The sequence below is a fragment of the Onychostruthus taczanowskii genome, unplaced genomic scaffold (genome assembly GCF_017590055.1).
Source record: "Onychostruthus taczanowskii isolate IOZ18803 unplaced genomic scaffold, ASM1759005v1 scaffold9, whole genome shotgun sequence".
NCBI classification, from domain to species: domain Eukaryota; kingdom Metazoa; phylum Chordata; class Aves; order Passeriformes; family Passeridae; genus Onychostruthus; species Onychostruthus taczanowskii.
In genome coordinates this window covers 13,219,388-13,238,343 of record NW_024506993.1, presented here as the reverse complement: position 1 = coordinate 13,238,343, position 18,956 = coordinate 13,219,388, and the positions used below count along the sequence as shown (strand labels likewise).

The 18,956-nt window shown below is 36.7% G+C and overlaps 1 protein-coding gene across 1 annotated transcript in view; it reads left to right on the top strand.

Annotated features, from left to right (window-relative positions):
• CACNA2D3 (calcium voltage-gated channel auxiliary subunit alpha2delta 3) overlaps nucleotides 1–18,956 on the top strand; it is a 408,036-nt gene that overhangs the window by 366,013 nt on the left and 23,067 nt on the right. Inside the window, exons 28-32 of the mRNA XM_041425790.1 lie at nucleotides 138–199; nucleotides 1,072–1,116; nucleotides 4,414–4,476; nucleotides 7,015–7,085; nucleotides 15,518–15,593. Of these exons, the coding sequence (XP_041281724.1) occupies nucleotides 138–199; nucleotides 1,072–1,116; nucleotides 4,414–4,476; nucleotides 7,015–7,085; nucleotides 15,518–15,593 (317 nt within the window). The remainder of the gene's footprint in view (nucleotides 1–137; nucleotides 200–1,071; nucleotides 1,117–4,413; nucleotides 4,477–7,014; nucleotides 7,086–15,517; nucleotides 15,594–18,956) is intronic.

Genomic DNA, 18,956 nt, shown 5'->3' with positions numbered 1-18,956 from the left:
GTTGTGGGGGGGTTTTTTCATTTTAAGGCTTAACTTTCTCTTTTCATAATGAAACCTTTTCTTCCTAACTAATTTTAAAGAATCATTTTGAAGGAATTAAGCGTGCTGGGTTTATTTATTTATTTTGTCTTTCCCAGCTGTAGGTATCCAAATGAAACTTGAATTTTTCCAGCGGAAATTCTGGACTGCAAGCAGACAGGTATATTTTAAATTGAAGGGTTTTTGTCATTGAATCCACAACAGTTTTTTAACTGTGGAAGTGATGACTTTGTCAGAAGCAAACTATTGTAAAGAATACATTGAAGACTTGTTCTGGTTTTACATTTGGATACAGAAAAGGAGAATTCAGTGATGAAGAGCAATTGCTTGATTTTTGGAAGCAATTTGAAGGTTTATTAATTTTAGACTCCAATACGTAAGGAGTTACTTTGTTGGCACGTGGTTTTTCTCCCTTAGAGAAAGTGTAAACAGTAAACAAAAGTGTGGAATTTGTTTCTAGTGATTGCAGAATTGTGACTTCTCAAAATCTCACCTGCTCTCTAACACTAAGTAAGATCACACAGGTCAATTAACAAAACTCTTTTACTGAATCATGGTTGGCACTTACAGTGCTCAATAAACTTTACCTAAACCATTCAGGGATAGAATTTGTACTCACTGAAGAGGAGAATCAGGTACTTTCTGAGGATTAGGAGATGCCATCCCTGGTTTGAGGATTGATTGGAACTGTGCTGTTACAGAAAATAAACCTTGACCCTACCCCTGCTGGAGAATCTTCTTTCATCTATGAATGGCCTCAAAGATTTGGAGTTTGGAGGAGATTGTGGTGTTTAAAGCAGCTGAAATTGCTGCAGTGTGAATGAACCCTTTCTCTGCAGAGAGGAACAGAACATATTTGGTGAAAGATTCAAAAGTTTGCTAGTAATTTTTAGAATTAATTTAGATAAAGATATAATCAATATCAACTACTTCAAAATTTTGTTCATATGAATTTATATAAAATCTTATTTTGTAATCTTCAAAGAGATAATTGAAAATACTTTATTGATTTTTTCTTTATATCATCTGTAGTGTGCATCTCTCGATGGCAGATGTGCTATAAGTTGTGATGATGAAGTAAGTATTTAACAGATTTTTTCCATTGATTGCCTCTACTCCAGTAGAAGATACAAATGATTAATTTAATTTGAACATCTCATTGTACATTATGGTCATTATCACCTTGTAAATATTACCCTGTTTGGATAGTGAGATTCTTTTTATGCCTGTTACTGGTACCCACTGAATTACAAGGTTGACTCCAGTACCTCAAATATGTGTTGTAATAATTTCTACTTTGTAAATCCAGTTTGGGAAATAATTTGAAGCAGTGCTAAGGCATTTGTTTACCACTTTATTATTACTGAAAAAAAAAAAAGTCACTAGCAGTTTAGATTCTTCAGCTGGACACCAGCAGGAACCATACAACCATATGTAGAAATTTAGTAATAATGTGGACATTGCTGATGTAGCGATTCCAGACTTTTTGGTAATGATAAAACACACTGTTGATAGGACTCAAACAAATATCACTGCTCCTCTGGTGAGTCTGTTGACTTTCACAGCTTCTCTCAGTGGCAAGAAAATATCTGCTGAACATTTACAGTATAAATTAAAGCATTTAAAAGTAAACATGAAGACATTAATGCAAATTGAATGGCACAATAGTCAACAAATATTAATGACTATTAATAACATGATAATTGTAAATATAATTAAAAATAAAGGGAGTCAAGTGATGAGTGTGTGATCATACCTTTCATTCTAAAATAGAAACAACCCATTAATTAAAAATACTTTTTGTTTTTTTGAGAACTTTGAATTTGCTCATTTGTTCTTGTTTTCACGTTTTATTTGCATGCTCTGTTTTCTTTCTTTTTCATTTTTGGTTTCTTAACCCATGTTACATTCCATTACTGTTATTGTATACTAGAGCTGTGAAAAATACATAGAGGACTTGAACTGGATCAAAGTTTCTGTAGTTCAGATGTGTTCTCAGACCTCAGTTAACATTCTTGCTGTGTTTATTCTGGACTTCATGCCTACAGTTTTACAAGCTCAGGGACTCTCTACCTATGGAACATTCCCTTGAAATCTGAAATTCACTGAACTTGAACCTTTGGGCAAACCTGAGCACAGTTCACTTCCAATACCTGTGAAACATTGTGAATTAGAGCTCTTTCATACAGCTGTAGTCTATGCAAATGCTATTATCCCATGCATAAAACTTGTATCAGAAATCTGTTTGAGATTTCCTAGCAATGAGTAAATGCATTCTGCTGCCCTTTGTCCATGCTAAAGTTAAATTACAAGCTGTTTCTTGAACACAGTAGTAATACTGAAAGTTATTTATCTTGCTGGCAAGTGGTGAATTAATGGTTCTGAATGAATATTTTTTCCCTAGTTAATATTTCTAAAATGGATTGAAACAGAAACCCTCTTATCTTCACATTGCACAAAAAATATATAGATTCCATTTGTTGCATTATACCTGTTTCAAATAACAGTGCTAGAAAATTCATATCTTTTAAAGTTCTGAACTGTGCTAGTGAACTAAATCTTAGAGATTTGAGACATGGCCACTCATTCTTGAATTGAGCCAGTCTTTTCCCAACAGCATATAAGCCATAAACTATGAAACTAAGCCTACACTTTTTCTTGTCCAGCATGACTTCTTTTATTTATTTTCTATACTATGGAGAAATATTGTTTCTAAAGCAGTATCTTTAGATTAATCTTTCATGCATGAAGACTGCAGATATGTATCCTCAGCAGATCTCTGTGTTGGCTAAGCTCCTCTCCTGGTGCAGTCAGTGGGAGGTTTCAGGTTGGCTTTGGGGAGAGCAGAGCTGTGCAGTTAGAGCCTGCTTCTGAAATTCCATTCTTCACACACCACTGGCCTCGAGGAGCTGCCTCTTCTGAGTGCATCAGCTCCGCTCAGTTCCTGGCCAGCACCATCAGCTTTCCACATTGCATTTGCCAGCTTTGGGCTTTCTAGCAGATCACAGGTGGAAAATGAGTTGTTTCACTTCCTTTCTGACAGGTTTTCTGTCCCTGGGCTTGTCTGTAGCTTGGGTTCTCCTTTTAGAATGAATATCCTGCGTTTCCATTAGGGCATGACCTTCATTCTGAACTTTTGCTGGATTTCAGCTTCCATTTTTGTTTTTTTAACTCCACTTCATGCTAGCATTTCTGCAAGTTTCTCCTCTTTGGCCCCACAGGACAGTGCTAATTGTGGCCAGAATGAGAATCAGGCACGTCTGAGCATCTCTGGAAAGATCAGACTGCATTTTCACATCTTGCACAGCCACTACTGCATGGGGCTGCTTTCCTCCCTAAAATAGCACAGTGATCTTGCTGGATGTGCAGAGTGTAGCAGAAAGCATATTTTGTCATATTTCTGTACAGCCCATTTGCTGCAGGAAAGGTTTTTAATTAAAAACAAAGCCAGGAGGATTCCTGTATTGAAAGCCATTCTGCTTATTTTTTTCCTTTTATACAAATATCATGGAAAATTCAATAAGCAAAGATAAAAATATTGTTGATTTAAACCAACAATAGAAATACAATAAAGATTTAACACTGAGATAGTTATTTGGCAATACTGAGGAGAAACTGAGTTATATCAAGGTTTCAGGGTTTAAGTTAAACCTCATGTTTAAACTCTGAAGTGCAGTAATTAAAACTTTGCCTGTAGCAAGTAATTCTGTGAGGTTAAAATGGTGCATGTGTGTGTGGAGGGAAGCTCTGATTTGGCTTTACCTCGTTTTATACAGTTCAGACGTCTGACCTACGAAAAGCTAACAGTCCTGCCTCTAAACCCAGTTCCCAATTAAAAATACAATTTGGAAAGCTTTAGGAGACCTGTGGGGCCTCTTTTACAGAAGTTTCTGGTCCCATCCCCCAACGAACAAATTAAAAAATACTACCTGATCCCCTGTTGGTTCTGCAGGCTGACACTGTGCTTTCATTAATCCATCGTTAGGGTAATGACATTGTGCTGATGTTTTTCTCCAGATAAGGGAGAAGCCATCAGGAGCACTGAAGCTCTATGCCTTTGCAAGCTTTGCTATAAGGAAAACTTTTAAGGAGGGATTATAAAACCACAAAATTTTGGTTTTTATGTTTGTTTGCAATTATATTATATCCTCCCATTCTGTACACATCTTTCTTTAGTTTTGCATGAAAAAAGTCATACAAATTAAATTGGATAATATCCCATAACCAAGACTACACTCATTTTGAATTTATGTAAAACCTCATAACAACCTGAAGGTTTTACCCATTTAGAATTGAGTTAGAAGTAAAGTATATAATTATCTTATTGCTGTGTCCTAAAATCAAAAATTAAAATAGTATTTTATTATTTTTCAGACAATCAACTGTTACCTAATAGATAACAATGGATTTATTTTAGTGTCTGAAGACTATCAACAGGTAAGTGTAAGATTTTTCTTGAGTTTTCCCATGTCTATTATTAATTTAAAATTACTTTTTTGTTTTTTTTTTTAATAGGCCACCATCTGAAAATGGTAAAGAATTAACAACATAAAAAAAATTGCTTCTACAAAGAATGTAAGCTTTTTTCTCACTGGAGCTCAGTTTCTTTCTCCCATTGTAGCAGGGTCTGTTCTTAAACTCATAAATGTTCTCTTTAAAGATCTTTCTTGCTGCAGAAGTGTCTGTCTTCTGTAAGAGGCTTTTACTCCAAGAAAAAAAAAAATCCCTGTGCCATTTTTGTCACGTGGAAAGGTTGGGAAGGGAGGGGAGGACACACAGCTTTTACATTCAAAGTTAAGATAATGAGATTTTACAAAGCTGTTGGTGGAGGAGTTTGTTTTCTGGAGGGGATTACAGTCATTGAAGGATTAAAACTAAGCACTCAGCTTCACAATGGAGAGGACAAGAAATACGATTATCACAGAATAAGAATGTTTTGCTCAATCCTGCAAACCTTATGAAGGAACCATCACCATTCTCATTAACTTTTGCCTGAAAACTGTTGGGATGGTGCCCCAGTCATGCCAGAATTGTCTGAAGTTGAATTGTTTTTATGTGTTGGGATTGTGAATAGGAATAGCCACACTCCTACTTAGCCCTCAGCTGAATGAAATTTGGTATGACGAGCATGACCTAAGAAATACACTCATTATGGAATGATCTTGATACACTGAAAACCTGTTTGTCTACTTCTCCTTTTGTTGTTACTATTTACAGACGCACAGCTGTGACTTGTGTCAGTGACTGGCCAGTTCAGATCTGGCTTTGGCCAGCAACGATTAGGAAGAGATGTTTCTTTTGGTAGTCACCTGATAAAAGCCATTACTATTCCTGTGAATAGTTTAGACAACAGTTGCACCAGAAGTAGGCTGGGAATGGGTTCTGACCTATTTTATTAGTTAAATGTATCCAAGTCTAAGAGGAACAGCAGAGAAATCTCTGCTTATGTAAATTTCTAATAGGATTACATTAGTGTATATCTATTTTTTATATATAGCATGCATACAGACTTTTGTGGATAGAGAAGGGGTAGAGAAGGGATGATGCATTACCAATTCCTGACCTATCTGGGGTTGCTTCAGCACTATTTTTCTATCAGCTTTCCAAACATGACCTGAACTGCTCCAAGAATCAGGTTTTTGGGGCAGAGTAATTCTGAATTGCAACTAAATCCTGCTGTATTAAAAAAAAAATATAACCTGAGTGTAACTGCTTGGGGGAGAGCTGGCATTTACAAAGGAAGCTTTTGTGGAGAGAAATGTCTTCATAAGACTGGTGCACAACTTGACAAATCAGGTTTATTGCTATCTAAGGTTATATGAGGCATTTATGGTTTGCAGTTTCTTGATGTTGCCTGCCTCTGCAATCATTAGGGTAATCTTTCTTCATCAGTCAGCCAGGGCTATTGAAGCTGGTATTTTTAGTCATGTTCCTTGTGTTTCTAGGAGACTTTACATACCCATATGTTTTGGAAAATGTTCCAAGGTTCCCCTGAGGAAAGGAAAGGAAAAAAAAAAAAGAAGGCAATACTTGCTTTTTAGGTGGAGGAATGCCTTTTTTTAGCTAGGGCTGTAACTTTTCTGCCTGCGAACTCCCAGGTGCATACTTGAGGTCAGCTAAGTTCCTTGTAATGGAATTGGGGTTTAGTTCATACAAAACCTGTGGAATCCATGCAATTTGAGAGTGTAGTGCCCTTTCCCCCTCATAAATTGTGGGATTTCTCCCTTTAAACAATGAAGAGAAATATCCAGTCCTCCTGGGAGCTGAGGCTCTAAAATAAAACAGGTCTTCCCAAGGTAGAAAAGTGCTGTACTTGCAAGATTTTCCACTGTCACATGAATGGCTGCAGATGACGGAGTCACTTCCATCTTGCTGACCAAATTTATAACAGCAATGTTTGTTTTCTCAACAGAGATTTATTTTTATTAGTCCACAAGTACTGAATAGGGACAAAATGAGTAATTCATCAAGCTGAGTGGTTTTAAGTATGAAATGACTCTGAATGGAGTTAAAATTTATAGGATTGATGAAATGTACTGTTCCAGCTCCTTAAACAGGTCATACAGGAATTATAAACAATGTTTTTTAATGACTGTTTATGAAATCCTCTCACAACCTGTTTATATCTTTTTTGAGTAACATTTTAATCACAAGAATTTGTGATCAGATTAGTGTGTTTTCTTTACAAGCTTTAGGTTTGGAAGGCTTTTATTTTTGATATTGGATGTTATATAATGTACCTCAATATATTGTTTAAGCTCTCACATCTGCTCAGGGGCAATAATATAATCCCAACAATTTGCCCTGACTGAGAAGTCCTCTCCATGTTTTATGTAGCAGCAGTCCTGAAAACCTGTCTATGCAGCTGTCAAAGCCACTCTTGCCAGATCCTAGAATATGCCAGTTTAAATTGCATCCAGTGTTGGTTTGCATTTATCAATGCTTTTGGTAATTTCTTGCATTTTCCCCTTACAGACTGGTTACTTTTTTGGGGAGGTTGAAGGGGCTGTGATGAACAAGTTACTAACAATGGGCTCTTTTAAGAGGTAAGTATTAACATTTTATCTCTTAAAAAATGTTCTAACAAGAATATCGAAGTCATGTAAAAGAAAGCCAAGACTGGTAGTGTGGCTGGATTCTCATCTATACCTCTGTATCTTTCCTGTACAACCAGAGTGGAATTTGACTCCACACACATCAAATATTGAGAGTATTGGCATCAGCCACTGTGAGTTTCTTATTAAACAATGGTCTATTTGACTACAATCCTAAAACTGTGTCCTTTTCCTCTTTCCACTGGGCTCAGGTGGAAAAGGGATTGGGCCATATCCACTACTGAGCAGTTTTAAACAGCTCTAAAGAAAACATTATCATTTTGACCTGTAAAAAGTTTGATTGCTCGAGCTAGACAGTCCAGAATGTCCTGCTATTGAAAGGAAAATGTGAACACATCCCAGTAATCCATCTCCATTCACATGCTAACTTACCTTTGAACATGGTTGTGACTATTGACCTGGTCTCACTATCATGGTGACTTTAAAAACTAACAGTGATTTTATGTGTTGTCCTTTGAAATAAATTATGCACTCTGAGGAATTAAGAATGAAATTTTCCTTTAACCTGTAATTCACCACTGGAATCTTCATGGCTTTCATGAGGTCTAAGAATTGTTCATGTGGTCAAAGAGCTTCTCTGTACCCCTTTGTCCTCTTCAGCACAAGAAAACTGCTTCTATACTTTTCCTCTTTATTTTCCTGTGCATTTCTAGTATGAATAAAAAGATGTATCACTGCTGCCATCCATTACTGAGTTTAGTTACTACCTGAGAGGGTGTGTACAGAGCCTCTCTGAACAGCTGGTTTGTGGGCTTGCTTGGTAAATCAGCTCCCTTAAGCTGTGTCTGTGCATGGCAGCTGAGTACCCCTCCCAGTAAATGACTGACCTGAAATGTGAGCATCTAGCACTCATGGAATCATCCCCAGTCCTAGTTTTCTGAGGGTGGCAACTTTTTTGCATTTAACACTACATATTTAACATATGCTGTAGAAGGAAATTAAGTAATACCACTGTTTATAGACTGGATTTGGCAATGAAAGGATCTGTTTGTACAAGAGATGAAGCATTTTATTTAATGCAAAGGACAAAATGCAGTCAAAACAAAGGGATACTGTTTTAACTTGTCACAATTTGTTTAGTCCTGCCCAAAAAAGCATTTCAAACAGAAATCTACCCAGTGATTGACAGTGGTGGGTACCACCATTGACAAAACAGGCATAGCTTGAGAGTTCCTTTTAAAATGCAGTGGGTGGATCTTTGGATTGGGCCATTGGTTAGGATTTTGCTGGTCTTGGACTTAATTTTTAGAGATAATGAAGGCATAAGGTCAGTGTAACTCAGCTGCCTACGAAGGAAAATGTAAACACAATTAGCTAATTATTCAACCATGATAAACTGACCATTGCAAATCAGTTAAAGATTGGACGGAATCCAAGTGGAGTAATTGTGAGTGAGCAACTTCTCCTACAGCTGATAGCAGCAGCAAAAAAACCCCAACAAACTGTCTTCGAGTTGTGTTAGATGAGGCCTTCAAATAAATTATTCCAAGAATATGAAGTTGTTCTCACGAAAAATAGTCAGATGCATTCTCAATATTTGTAAGATTATTAATTTGTCTGGATGGGGATTGTGTTTTGCTTTTCCAACATTTATTAATATGAAATAAGAAAAAGGATGCTTGGTTCAGTAGCAAGATCTGTCAGCAGTGCCATTTCCCTGAGAGCACAAAGCAGGCCTTGCACACATCACATTGTCATGGGGGCAAAGCAGAGAGAGACAGCTCTGTCATAGCCTTGCCTTCTGATAACACCCAGAGCATCCTTCCCTGCGATTTGCTTCTTACATGGCATGTGCAGTCCAGCAGGTGAATTTTATAACTCTCCCTTGCCCTGCTTGAGCTGGCTGTGCTCCCTTTTGGGTGAGTTTAGAAGGTTCTGTGGAGCCTGGTGTGCCCTGCAGAAGAGTTTGCTGTCAGCTCCAGCGGCCGTGGGGGTGGCAGTCCCCTCTTCCTGCAGTGCAGAGATCCGAGGGGCAGTGCCAGTGTGTGACTCCTGCCACCTCCCAGGCTCTGCACCCACAAAAGGAATGAAATAACTCTTTGTCTGTTCTCCCAGCTACTGCAAATTTGGGGTGATATAGAAGTGCTTTGTAGGATTGAGATGGAAGTGCTAAACAAAAGGGGGTTGTTTGCTGCTGACTATATTTCTTTTCAACCTGCAGCAGGATGAAATTCAATTTTTATGTTAGCTGTTTATTTTTCAAAGTGAACTTAAATACCTCCTTCCCTCCTCAATTTCTTTAAACTCAGTACTTCTTTTGAATAATGTGTGCATATGTATGTATGTATATTTTCTTAGTTTATGGGGTTTATAATTAGGGAGAAAAACTATATCAGTGCCTGCACAGCAACGTGACATGCTCTATGATTTCATTTAGCAAAATTATGTTTATCTTATACCTTAAGTATTGCACACAGTTAAATAATTTAAATATGATTTAAATGTATTATTAAATAAATTAGGATGTGCTTATGGAAAAGTATCTGCTTCACATAACTTAGAAAAGTTTCTTTATGTTTTTCTCAGCACTTTGTTTATATAAAAACAGTGAAAAAAATTCAACAGCTCAAACCATGAAAATCTTAAAACCAACACTAACATCAGGAAAATTAAGGGCTATCAAAGCAATGAGATCCCTAAAGAAATAAGCATAATAAGTCTCTAAGAGAAAATGAAACATCTCTTGACTTCGAAACACTTTCGCCCTTTCCAGTAGGAGGAAAACTAAGCAATTCTATATGAAAAATATGGAAGCAGCATCATTTCCTCTTACAGTTCTCTTTCCAGCAGACATCCTCTTACATAGAAGAGTCTATGCATTGGGATTTGGCATTTAGTAATTTTGTAATTTTGGTATTTGTCAATATTGGCATTTGACCAGGTTGTCAGGATGTATGGCTGAAGTGGCACACCCCTGAAATGCAGCTTTCCCAGGAGCTAAGGCTCAGTCTATCAAGTTCTTGTTGCTCTGAGAGCTTCTCTTGTTTCCCAATTTTTCTTGTAGTGCAGACCCTTCACCTGTGCTCTCCATGTGCACCAAGAGGCAGACTTTCATCTATCTGTCTTGATTTGCTTTATAAGCAAAACTTAGCAAGTGTTTTGCCCCCAGGTTACGAGTATAAAAGAAATTCATAACCTTGTTCTCCTCCTAGAAAGCAGTTTAGTAAATTCTTAAAGCCAATCATGAGAACAGTAACTGGTTGTTTAACAACAGGACACAGTTTTCACTGATGCAGCACAGCCTCCAAATGAAGGATATTTTTCTATTTTGGCCAGTATTTCATATTTAAGCATTTCATTAAGATGTTCTTAATTTCTTTCTTTTTTGTGCTAAATTGATGCATTTAAAATTTGTCTTTATTTTCATGTGGATTTTTGCAGTCGTGGATTTAGCTGCCTATTAATTGGGCAAATTGTACATGTATGCTTTGGAGAAGATCAGACACAGACTGAAGGAACATTCCAAATTGTTGGACTTGGCATTGGACAAATTGTCCTTACCAACAAGGTTTACTTTTTATGTCAGCATTTACTAAATGTGCATCTGATACCTGTGCACTGAAACTCCCACATTGCTGTGGGGTGTGTTTTCTGCTCATATTTAATTCCTATGTTATCTGAAAGTAATGTCTTTAGTGTGAGTTTTAGGTATTGTTTGACTTTATGTCTCTGTAAATATAACTTTTAAGGCAGTGTATTCATATACAGAATCAATTTACACACTCAAGGAGAAACACAGGCATATTTGTTACATAAATGCTCATTCCATATTCTGTAAATACTGGCTGAGTTGCAGTTTTTATACATGTTATTCCTTGAGAACATTGGCAATTGGGAATAGCTGAGCAATAAAAGCAAAAATACATGATGACAAGTTTGTTTTGCCAAAATGCTGTAATTTAGTTTTATTCTTTGCATTGATTTTGGTGAAAGGTATTACCCTGGCAGCTTCTGGACACTAATAATCTGTCGGTGCAGGTGTGAGAGTCAGAGCAGCCACAGTCTGGGGTTTCCTACAGTGTCCTGGTATCTCCCCACAGGAGCCTCTCTGGACTTAGAACCTGGTTTGCTCTTCACACCATTCAGCAGTGTCCCTCTTTCCCTTCCTTGTGAGAATGCCAGACAGGCTGCAGACTTAGGTCTGAGTTATGAACATCTTTCCACCACAATCTAGCTATAGTCATCACTCATTTTTCCACAGACTACTGAATAAAGCATAGGGTCAATAATTAGGACTTCTGTATTATTGGCTTCCTTAGTTCAGCTCTTTAAAGCATTTTTTCTTTTCCTATAGACTGGATGGTTACTTTCATGGTAAAAACCTTATTATTCCTACACATTATTTGAAACCCACCTAATCTTGAACTGCTGACAAAACATTTGAAATTTTATGCATTGAAGACCTTTTAGCTGCTACAATTGTCATTGCTGGTATTTTATACTACCAAGTAGAAATCCATGGTTGTGATGAAAACCTGGCTGAAATAAATAGAGAGTACATCTGCCAATGTATCCTGTGCTGCTGGTAGGTCTTGGAAGTTTAATTTTCTTGAACCAGATTCAGCACTCAATTGTAAGTACATTGCAAAGTAGGAGAGTGGAATTTACTGTATCAGGAAATTGACAATAAAAGGGTTTTCAGTAAGATGTGTTTGGCTGCTGAAGTTACATAAACTGACAATACACCTTTTGGTTGTGCGAAATAGCTGATGCTGAGCACAATTGCTCTGTGGACTTCAGGGGTGGAAGTTGACAGTGTGGTGGTTTCAGAAAGTCTCAGGAATGTCCTCTGTAGCAAGAGCAGAGCTCCCCTGGGAGTGCTGTGATACAGAGCATGGATTTGGGCACAGGTGGGCTTAGGAAGTTGTGTTCCCTTTGTGATCAGTTGGACACAACATGGTCAGCTGCAAACAGTTACTTAAAGCAGAAATACAATCACTTCAGAAAGAGTAATCTGGAAACCTTTCATCTGCAACACTGGGTTAAGTCTTTCTGAGTGAAAAGAAAGTCTATTTTCTAAAATCTCAGAAAGGCTTTAGCAGTAAAACAACACCCTGGAAATGACACCTGAGCACAGGACTACTACAGCATCATAGGCAATTGCTTGGACTGCAAATGCTGTCATACCTTTTATAAGGAATAGGGCTGGAAGGCTTTTGCTTTCCTGTTACATTTATAATAAAACCAACACAACTGGATTTGAAGTAGTGAATGCCTTGGAACCCATGTAATACAATTCCTAGGGACAGAGAATCAGGAACTGGTTCAGTATGTTGCAGTGTTCAGATTTCGAGGTGGTTCAGCATCATGCACTGATCTTTGAAGTGCATTACAAAATTCTCATTTGTTTCCAGGTCTTTTAAGAACGTTTTGCAGTGATGCTTTCACTGATATATTTTGCACATCCTGTGCTATAATTGTTTGAATCACCTTTAGAAACTTTAAGCTAGATGTTGAACAGCCCACTTTGAAAGTTACTGAGACAGCAATGCATTGTTTTAAACCCAAAATTTATTCCAGACTTTTGTTCAGAAAAATATGTACCTTTCTAAGCATTTGCTCCTTTTGGGTTTTTTTTTTTTGGTTTTTCTTTTTTAAAACCTGAATACATTAGCTGATTTCTCATTTTTTCTTAACCAGAACCTTCACACTGGAAGATTCAAATATATTTACTCAAACTAAACTCATTTAACTAAAACCAATATCATCCACAGATTATATCAAGCCTTTCCAAATTCTGTAGTGATCCACATAATTTTGAGGTTGTTCATTAAAACTCTTTACTTCTGCCATCACTCTGAAATGTATTAATTTTTTCCCTGTTAAATGAAGAGTGTTTTAAGTACATTTATTTATTGGTTTTCTTTCCCTTAATTATAATGCAATCTTAGATTGCTGGATACTCCCTACAATAAAATAAGACAATCTACAAAAAATATAACCTAGCATGTTGGGGTGCAGTATTAATTATATTTCTGGTTATTTGTGGGAGTACAGATTTCAGTCTTTTAATACATTTTTATCTTTGAGCATTTAAAGAAACTATTGACTCTATCAGAATGCAATAATTATGTAAGAAATGTAATCCAAGTTCAAATACTGAGGGGTGGAAGGCTTTTATCAATATCAAAAATTAAGTTCAAATTATAATAGATCTTTCACATGACATTATAGTAGTATATATATTCTATTTATAGTATAGAATAGTATAACAGTGCATATAATATATATATATTATATATACTAGCATATAATATATATATATATATTATATATACTAGTATATATAATAGTAGTTGATTAACACTGCTTAGCAGAATAATGAAGTCAGTCCACTGACTGACCATGAAGTTCTGCTGTGTGAAACTGAAAGTTGAGACATTGATTACACTTTCAAACATGGAACAGTTACCTAGCTTAATAATTATATTGAAAAAACATGTACAACGAATACAGACAAAACAATGTATTCTGCTTCTAAGGCTAGGTATTAAATGAAGCAAGATGGGACTCTTGCATGCATATGGAAAGCCATATGGAATTTCTTGATACTCTGCACAGAGCACATTAGCAGCTCTGAACTGCCCTCCTCTATGTATTTATCTCTTGCCTCCATCACTGGGTGGTCCAGGTGCACACACAACACCACCGTGCTTGGATCCCAAGGAATAAAATAGCGGATAAGGCTGGAAAGGCTGAGCTCTAGAAATTCCTTTCCAGGGGCTGGATCCTGACCATGGTTAAAGGCTGAAGCGGAAGGAAGGGAAAAGCTAGGGGAAGTGGTGTATTTCTGCATGCCACAGAGGCAGCACAGCTTACACCGTGTACTGCTCTGTTTGTCTTGGCAGATCTGGGTGCGCGGATCTGGCTGTGGGCGGGATGCTGCCAAGGATGGTCAGTGTTGGACTCACACCATGTTTAGGTCTCTAGTGATGCGTTTGTCTCCCATGTGCCTCTCTCTGCCAGTCCACACAACTATGGCTTCCTAGGCATTTCTATTCTCAGCATAAGAGAAAAACAATAATGTAAGCAGTATGTGCTAAATGTTTGGTTGAAGCTGCGACATCCAATATAGTAGAGATTTTGTCTGTAAAGCCAGAAAGAAAATATAGACATAATAAAGAAGCTTTTAGTGATGATTGCTCTCACAAAATTAGATCAGAAAAAAAGAAAATATGCTCTCTACCACAATGGAATACAACATTTTATTGGTACAGCTTGCAAGGTTTCATGGCATGCAGTGCAGGATACCTCACGGTGATGCTGAATGCATTTCATGACCTGGTTTTGGCAGCTTCTGGGACATCCTCTGTGTAGCTGAATTTGTGTGCTCTTCTTTCCTCTTCACTTAGAAGCAAGGCACACATTGCAAAACATTTTAGTCCCATCTCATACCTCTATTAACCATCTCTGTCCAGTTGTGTTCCCTTGTCCCTCTGATGATGTACAAGTCAAATGGAAATGTTTCAAATAATAGTGAGTTCTATATATTTACACTTGTTGCAAATTATCGGTTAAAGATTCTTTACATCTGCTACAGATTTTAAATGTTTTGTTTATGTGGATGGAAAAAGATAATTGATTGTTCTATGGACAGACAGATTTAGAGAAATAATCACAACAATTCCATGTACTAGCTCTGAGTTCTGGATTATAAATGTAGATCTCTGAAGTGTTTCAATGATGAGTAAGATTGAAAGCATAAGTAAATTTCCCTGTTTACTATGCATCTGAGGAGGCTTCTAGCATAAGTTGATTACAGCAGGTATGTGGAATATTTTGCCTTCAAGAAGAGAAGCAAAGGTAAACCCATCCTGCTTCAAATACCTGTGATGTCAATGCACTGAAATTCCACCTCTGTCTCCTTCAGAAGCAATGCCATGTTCAAAGCAGTTGTGCCCTGAGATGCTGAGACCATAGAAGAGTGTTTCTGCTTTTACTGAAGTTTAAGTGGTCTTTTGTGAGAAGCCTCTCAAATGCATAGGCTCTTTCACTTTCTGGGGCTAAATGTGCTGATCTTAGTCCAGAACCAATTGTTTAAGCATTGTGTTGGATGTGTATTCTCCTCCTCCCCACATTGTTTATGCCATTGTGTGTTACATTCTCTGCATATCTTCCCTGGTTCCTCCTAGCTATGCTTTTGCTTCGTTCTGTAGTCTGCTAAAATCCTTACAAAATTTTCACAGCATTTCTTACATTCTTCCTTATAACCTGTATTTTAACCATCCCGTTCCCTCCTTCCCCCCCACCTGTTACAATTTTTATTTTCCTGTCCACTTTGTGAGCAGACTGTTCCATATCACCATTTTTATTCCACTGTGTTTTCTTCTTTTAGTCAAGCAGTTTTCTGTTCTTCCCTGTAGAATTACACTTTATGACTACCAGGCCATGTGTAGGACAAACAAAGAGAGTAGCGACAGTGCCCATAGCTTACTGGACGTAAGTACAGCACGTCTCATGAGCATCTTTCCATGCAACCATCAAAGAAAATTGCTGCAAATGTCTCATGGCTCTTGTAAGACTGTTATTTTGATTTGGAATGCTTACAGCTCTCATGTTTACCCCAGAGCATACAAAGGGTGGTTCATTATAAACTAACACAAAGTGTTCTGTTGTTTTGAGTTCAATCATTTTAATGCTGGGCCACCATTTCTGAGGTTCTGTCAGAAAGTTCTTTGCACTGTATGAATTTACCTTCTTAGGAATTTATAAATTTGGCAATAGATTGTGTTTTGTCTGAGAGACTGGAATCACATATGCCTTTTCTGTATGCAAACATGTAATTCAAATTAAAATTTGAGATTTTTTTTTTTAATGCAAAGGGAATGGTTCACTGACAAGGCATGCAAGTCAGTGATTTTAACAATTTCTTTTTCTTAGTATTTAAACATGCCTTTTAAATAGAATTTCAATGCATTTAAACCCTTGTGTTGCAATTTGAGTACAAACCCTGTCGCTCTGCTAGGCTGGATTAGAGACAATCTGGGTCTTAGTAAAGCAACACTTCCTTATTGCTAAATCCTCTATCAGGGTAATACCCCAAGGATATTTTGTGACCATGCATCCATTTTACTGATTGCTGTAATAATCTATCAGAATTGATTAGCTGTTAGATAGAGGTTTTTCATATTAAAAAGGAACTGTTTTCACAAATAGATGACAGTAATAGCAAGAGAAAATTCTTATGTAAAGAGAACAGCAGCAAAACATTGGCAATTTTGCCTGTCTGGAAAAGTAAACTGATAGTATTTATTTTTAAATGCATAACTAACTAGGAAAATACTGATCTAACTAGACAAAAAAAAAAAAACCCAAATAATTTAATAATTTTGTACAGTTGGGGATGTTTTCATTTACATATTTACATGATTCTGTTTTTCATATGCCTGGACTTATGGCATTTATCAGTTTGTTATCCCCTAAAGTCTGAACCTGAAAAAAATACTATCTTCCCACCATAAATGATAGACTGCAATGAGACCTAAACTCTTAGTGAAATAGAACAGGCTGCTGTGAAACACATTTGCATGAAATATTTTAAAATATATTACAACTCTTAACAAAAACCTTCTATCCAACGCCTCAGGACTTCAGTTCAGTTTGCCTAAGCACTCAGCAAGCAGAGCTGAAGCATTATCCCTTAAAAAGTGGGCTCTAATCCAAAATTATATTTTTTATTATTCCAAAATTTTCCAGGATATCCAGGGAAAAAAACCCTGCATCTGTTATGGGATACACTGAGACATGTCAAGGATTTTTTTTTAATTTAAAGATAGTTAAGCTCTATAAACTTCAAGAGAGTTTTGGTGATCCTCAGTATGAAAGATGAACAGAGTTTTAGGTTATTATTTTCCTGTTGATTCAGTCACTTCTATCAACCATGACTCTTGAGAAAGTATAAAGAGAACACACACATAGGGCTGATTCCTCATTTTTCTTGGTTTTTGCCCCATTTTTTACATATCAGTTTATTAGGCAGTATCCAGTATAATTTCTGCTTAAGCAAAAGGTTTGCTCACAAATGTTTATCTTTCCTGTTGAGAATTATGGTTTTATAAATACATGAATAGAGACAGGGACAAGATGGAAACTCCCTAAAAAGTTCCTATTTTAAAGAGCACAGACATGGAGAAGAGGCATCAGAGACTCTATCCCAGCCTTTTAGACTGGGGGAGTGGGGTGATAAATTAGGGATGGACTAGACTTACAGATCACCTGGTCCATTTCTTTATCAGAATAATATTGCTTCTTAACAGCTCTCCAGATACTTTTGTTTTAATTTTGTTTTAATTGTAATGTTCTTTTGTTTTAATTGCTCCAAGACCCACATGATTCTCCATGGAACCACTTTGTTGCAAATGTAGCAGTGCCATGGAGCCACAGAACGAAATTATTTTAGCTCTCAATGGTGGTTTAAATATGTAGAGAGAATAAAACTCCTGCAGTTTTTGTTGCAGTTTTTAAATGAACTGTCTGTGAGTGGAAAAGGCTCTCGAGTAAAATCACATTTCATGAGAATGCATTTATATCACTGTAATTACATAGTTTTTTCCACTAGAATTTCAAAACAAAATATTTTTTCATTTTTTGTAGACATTAATGAATTTTTACAGATACAGTGGGGTTTGAAATTTTAATTAATTTCTGGTATTAAAATAGTTACTAAACGTGGTATATTTCACACTAAGTATTCTTCATAAGCAATAATGAATACATTGTTTTACATGAATTTTGGCATTATGAAAACAAAAGTATACAGCAAATTTAATTACTTGGGCATGACATTTCAGGGTTTTCGATTTGGAATGAAAAGAAATAAGATGTCCCACAGGGCTGACATTTTTTTTCTTTCATCTCCAGGAAAGTCTTGTAGTTCTTTATCTTTTCCTATAAGACAGGGCTTCACAGGTGCAAATCTTTCCTGTCTCAGACATTTTGTATTCTGCTGGGTTGGGATCTCAGCCTTCTGTGGCACTGAGTTCTTTGGGTCTGTGAATCCTCAGCCCTGCACAGAAACTTTCTCTGTGGCCCCTGAAAATTTTACATGTCCTGCTACTGCTCTGCCAAACAGCACGGCTTCAGTGAGTGCTGGTTCAGGGTGGTTAAGCATGATTTTAGATATCTGAGGAGTTCTGTCATTATGATTTCTATTTGTTAAAATACTCTGTTTGCATCTAACAGAGTCGGCAGAATTTTATGCAACTAGGACATCCTAACAAAGATGAGGGAGATGAAATTCCATATTTCTGGAAGCTGACTTTTCTGCCTGGCTTTTTTTTTTCATGAAAGATTAATCCTATTAATAGTCTTTTCAAAAATAAAATATTCAGAATGTATTAGAAGTACTGTCAACAGAGGATTTTCAAAGGATTTGCTGTATTTGTTATGATCCAGAAAAACAGAGGGAGGAGGGAAAAACTTCTTACAGTGCTTACAACTGGACTGTCAAATGACACAGATAAACATTTAGGTAAATTCAGACTTTTCTGAGCTTAATGAGGCTGAGGTAATGAATAGAGATTTGCATTATAGAGAGGCAAGCCTGTGAATTGCAGCCCAAGAAAAGCTCATTTTATCTGCCCGAGCTGTTCCTCCAGCAATAGCCTGGGAAATAGGAACCCCTAGAGGTTAAAGATTTAAGAATCATTTGCAAAAAACTTTCCTTTTCCCACTGATAATCTGTGTATATGACCAAGCATGATAAAAAGAAAAATTCATTACTTATGCATTTTAATAATCAGTATAATAATATTTATTGATCATTTAAAAAGGGGGGTTTTATACTCCATATACATTTGAATA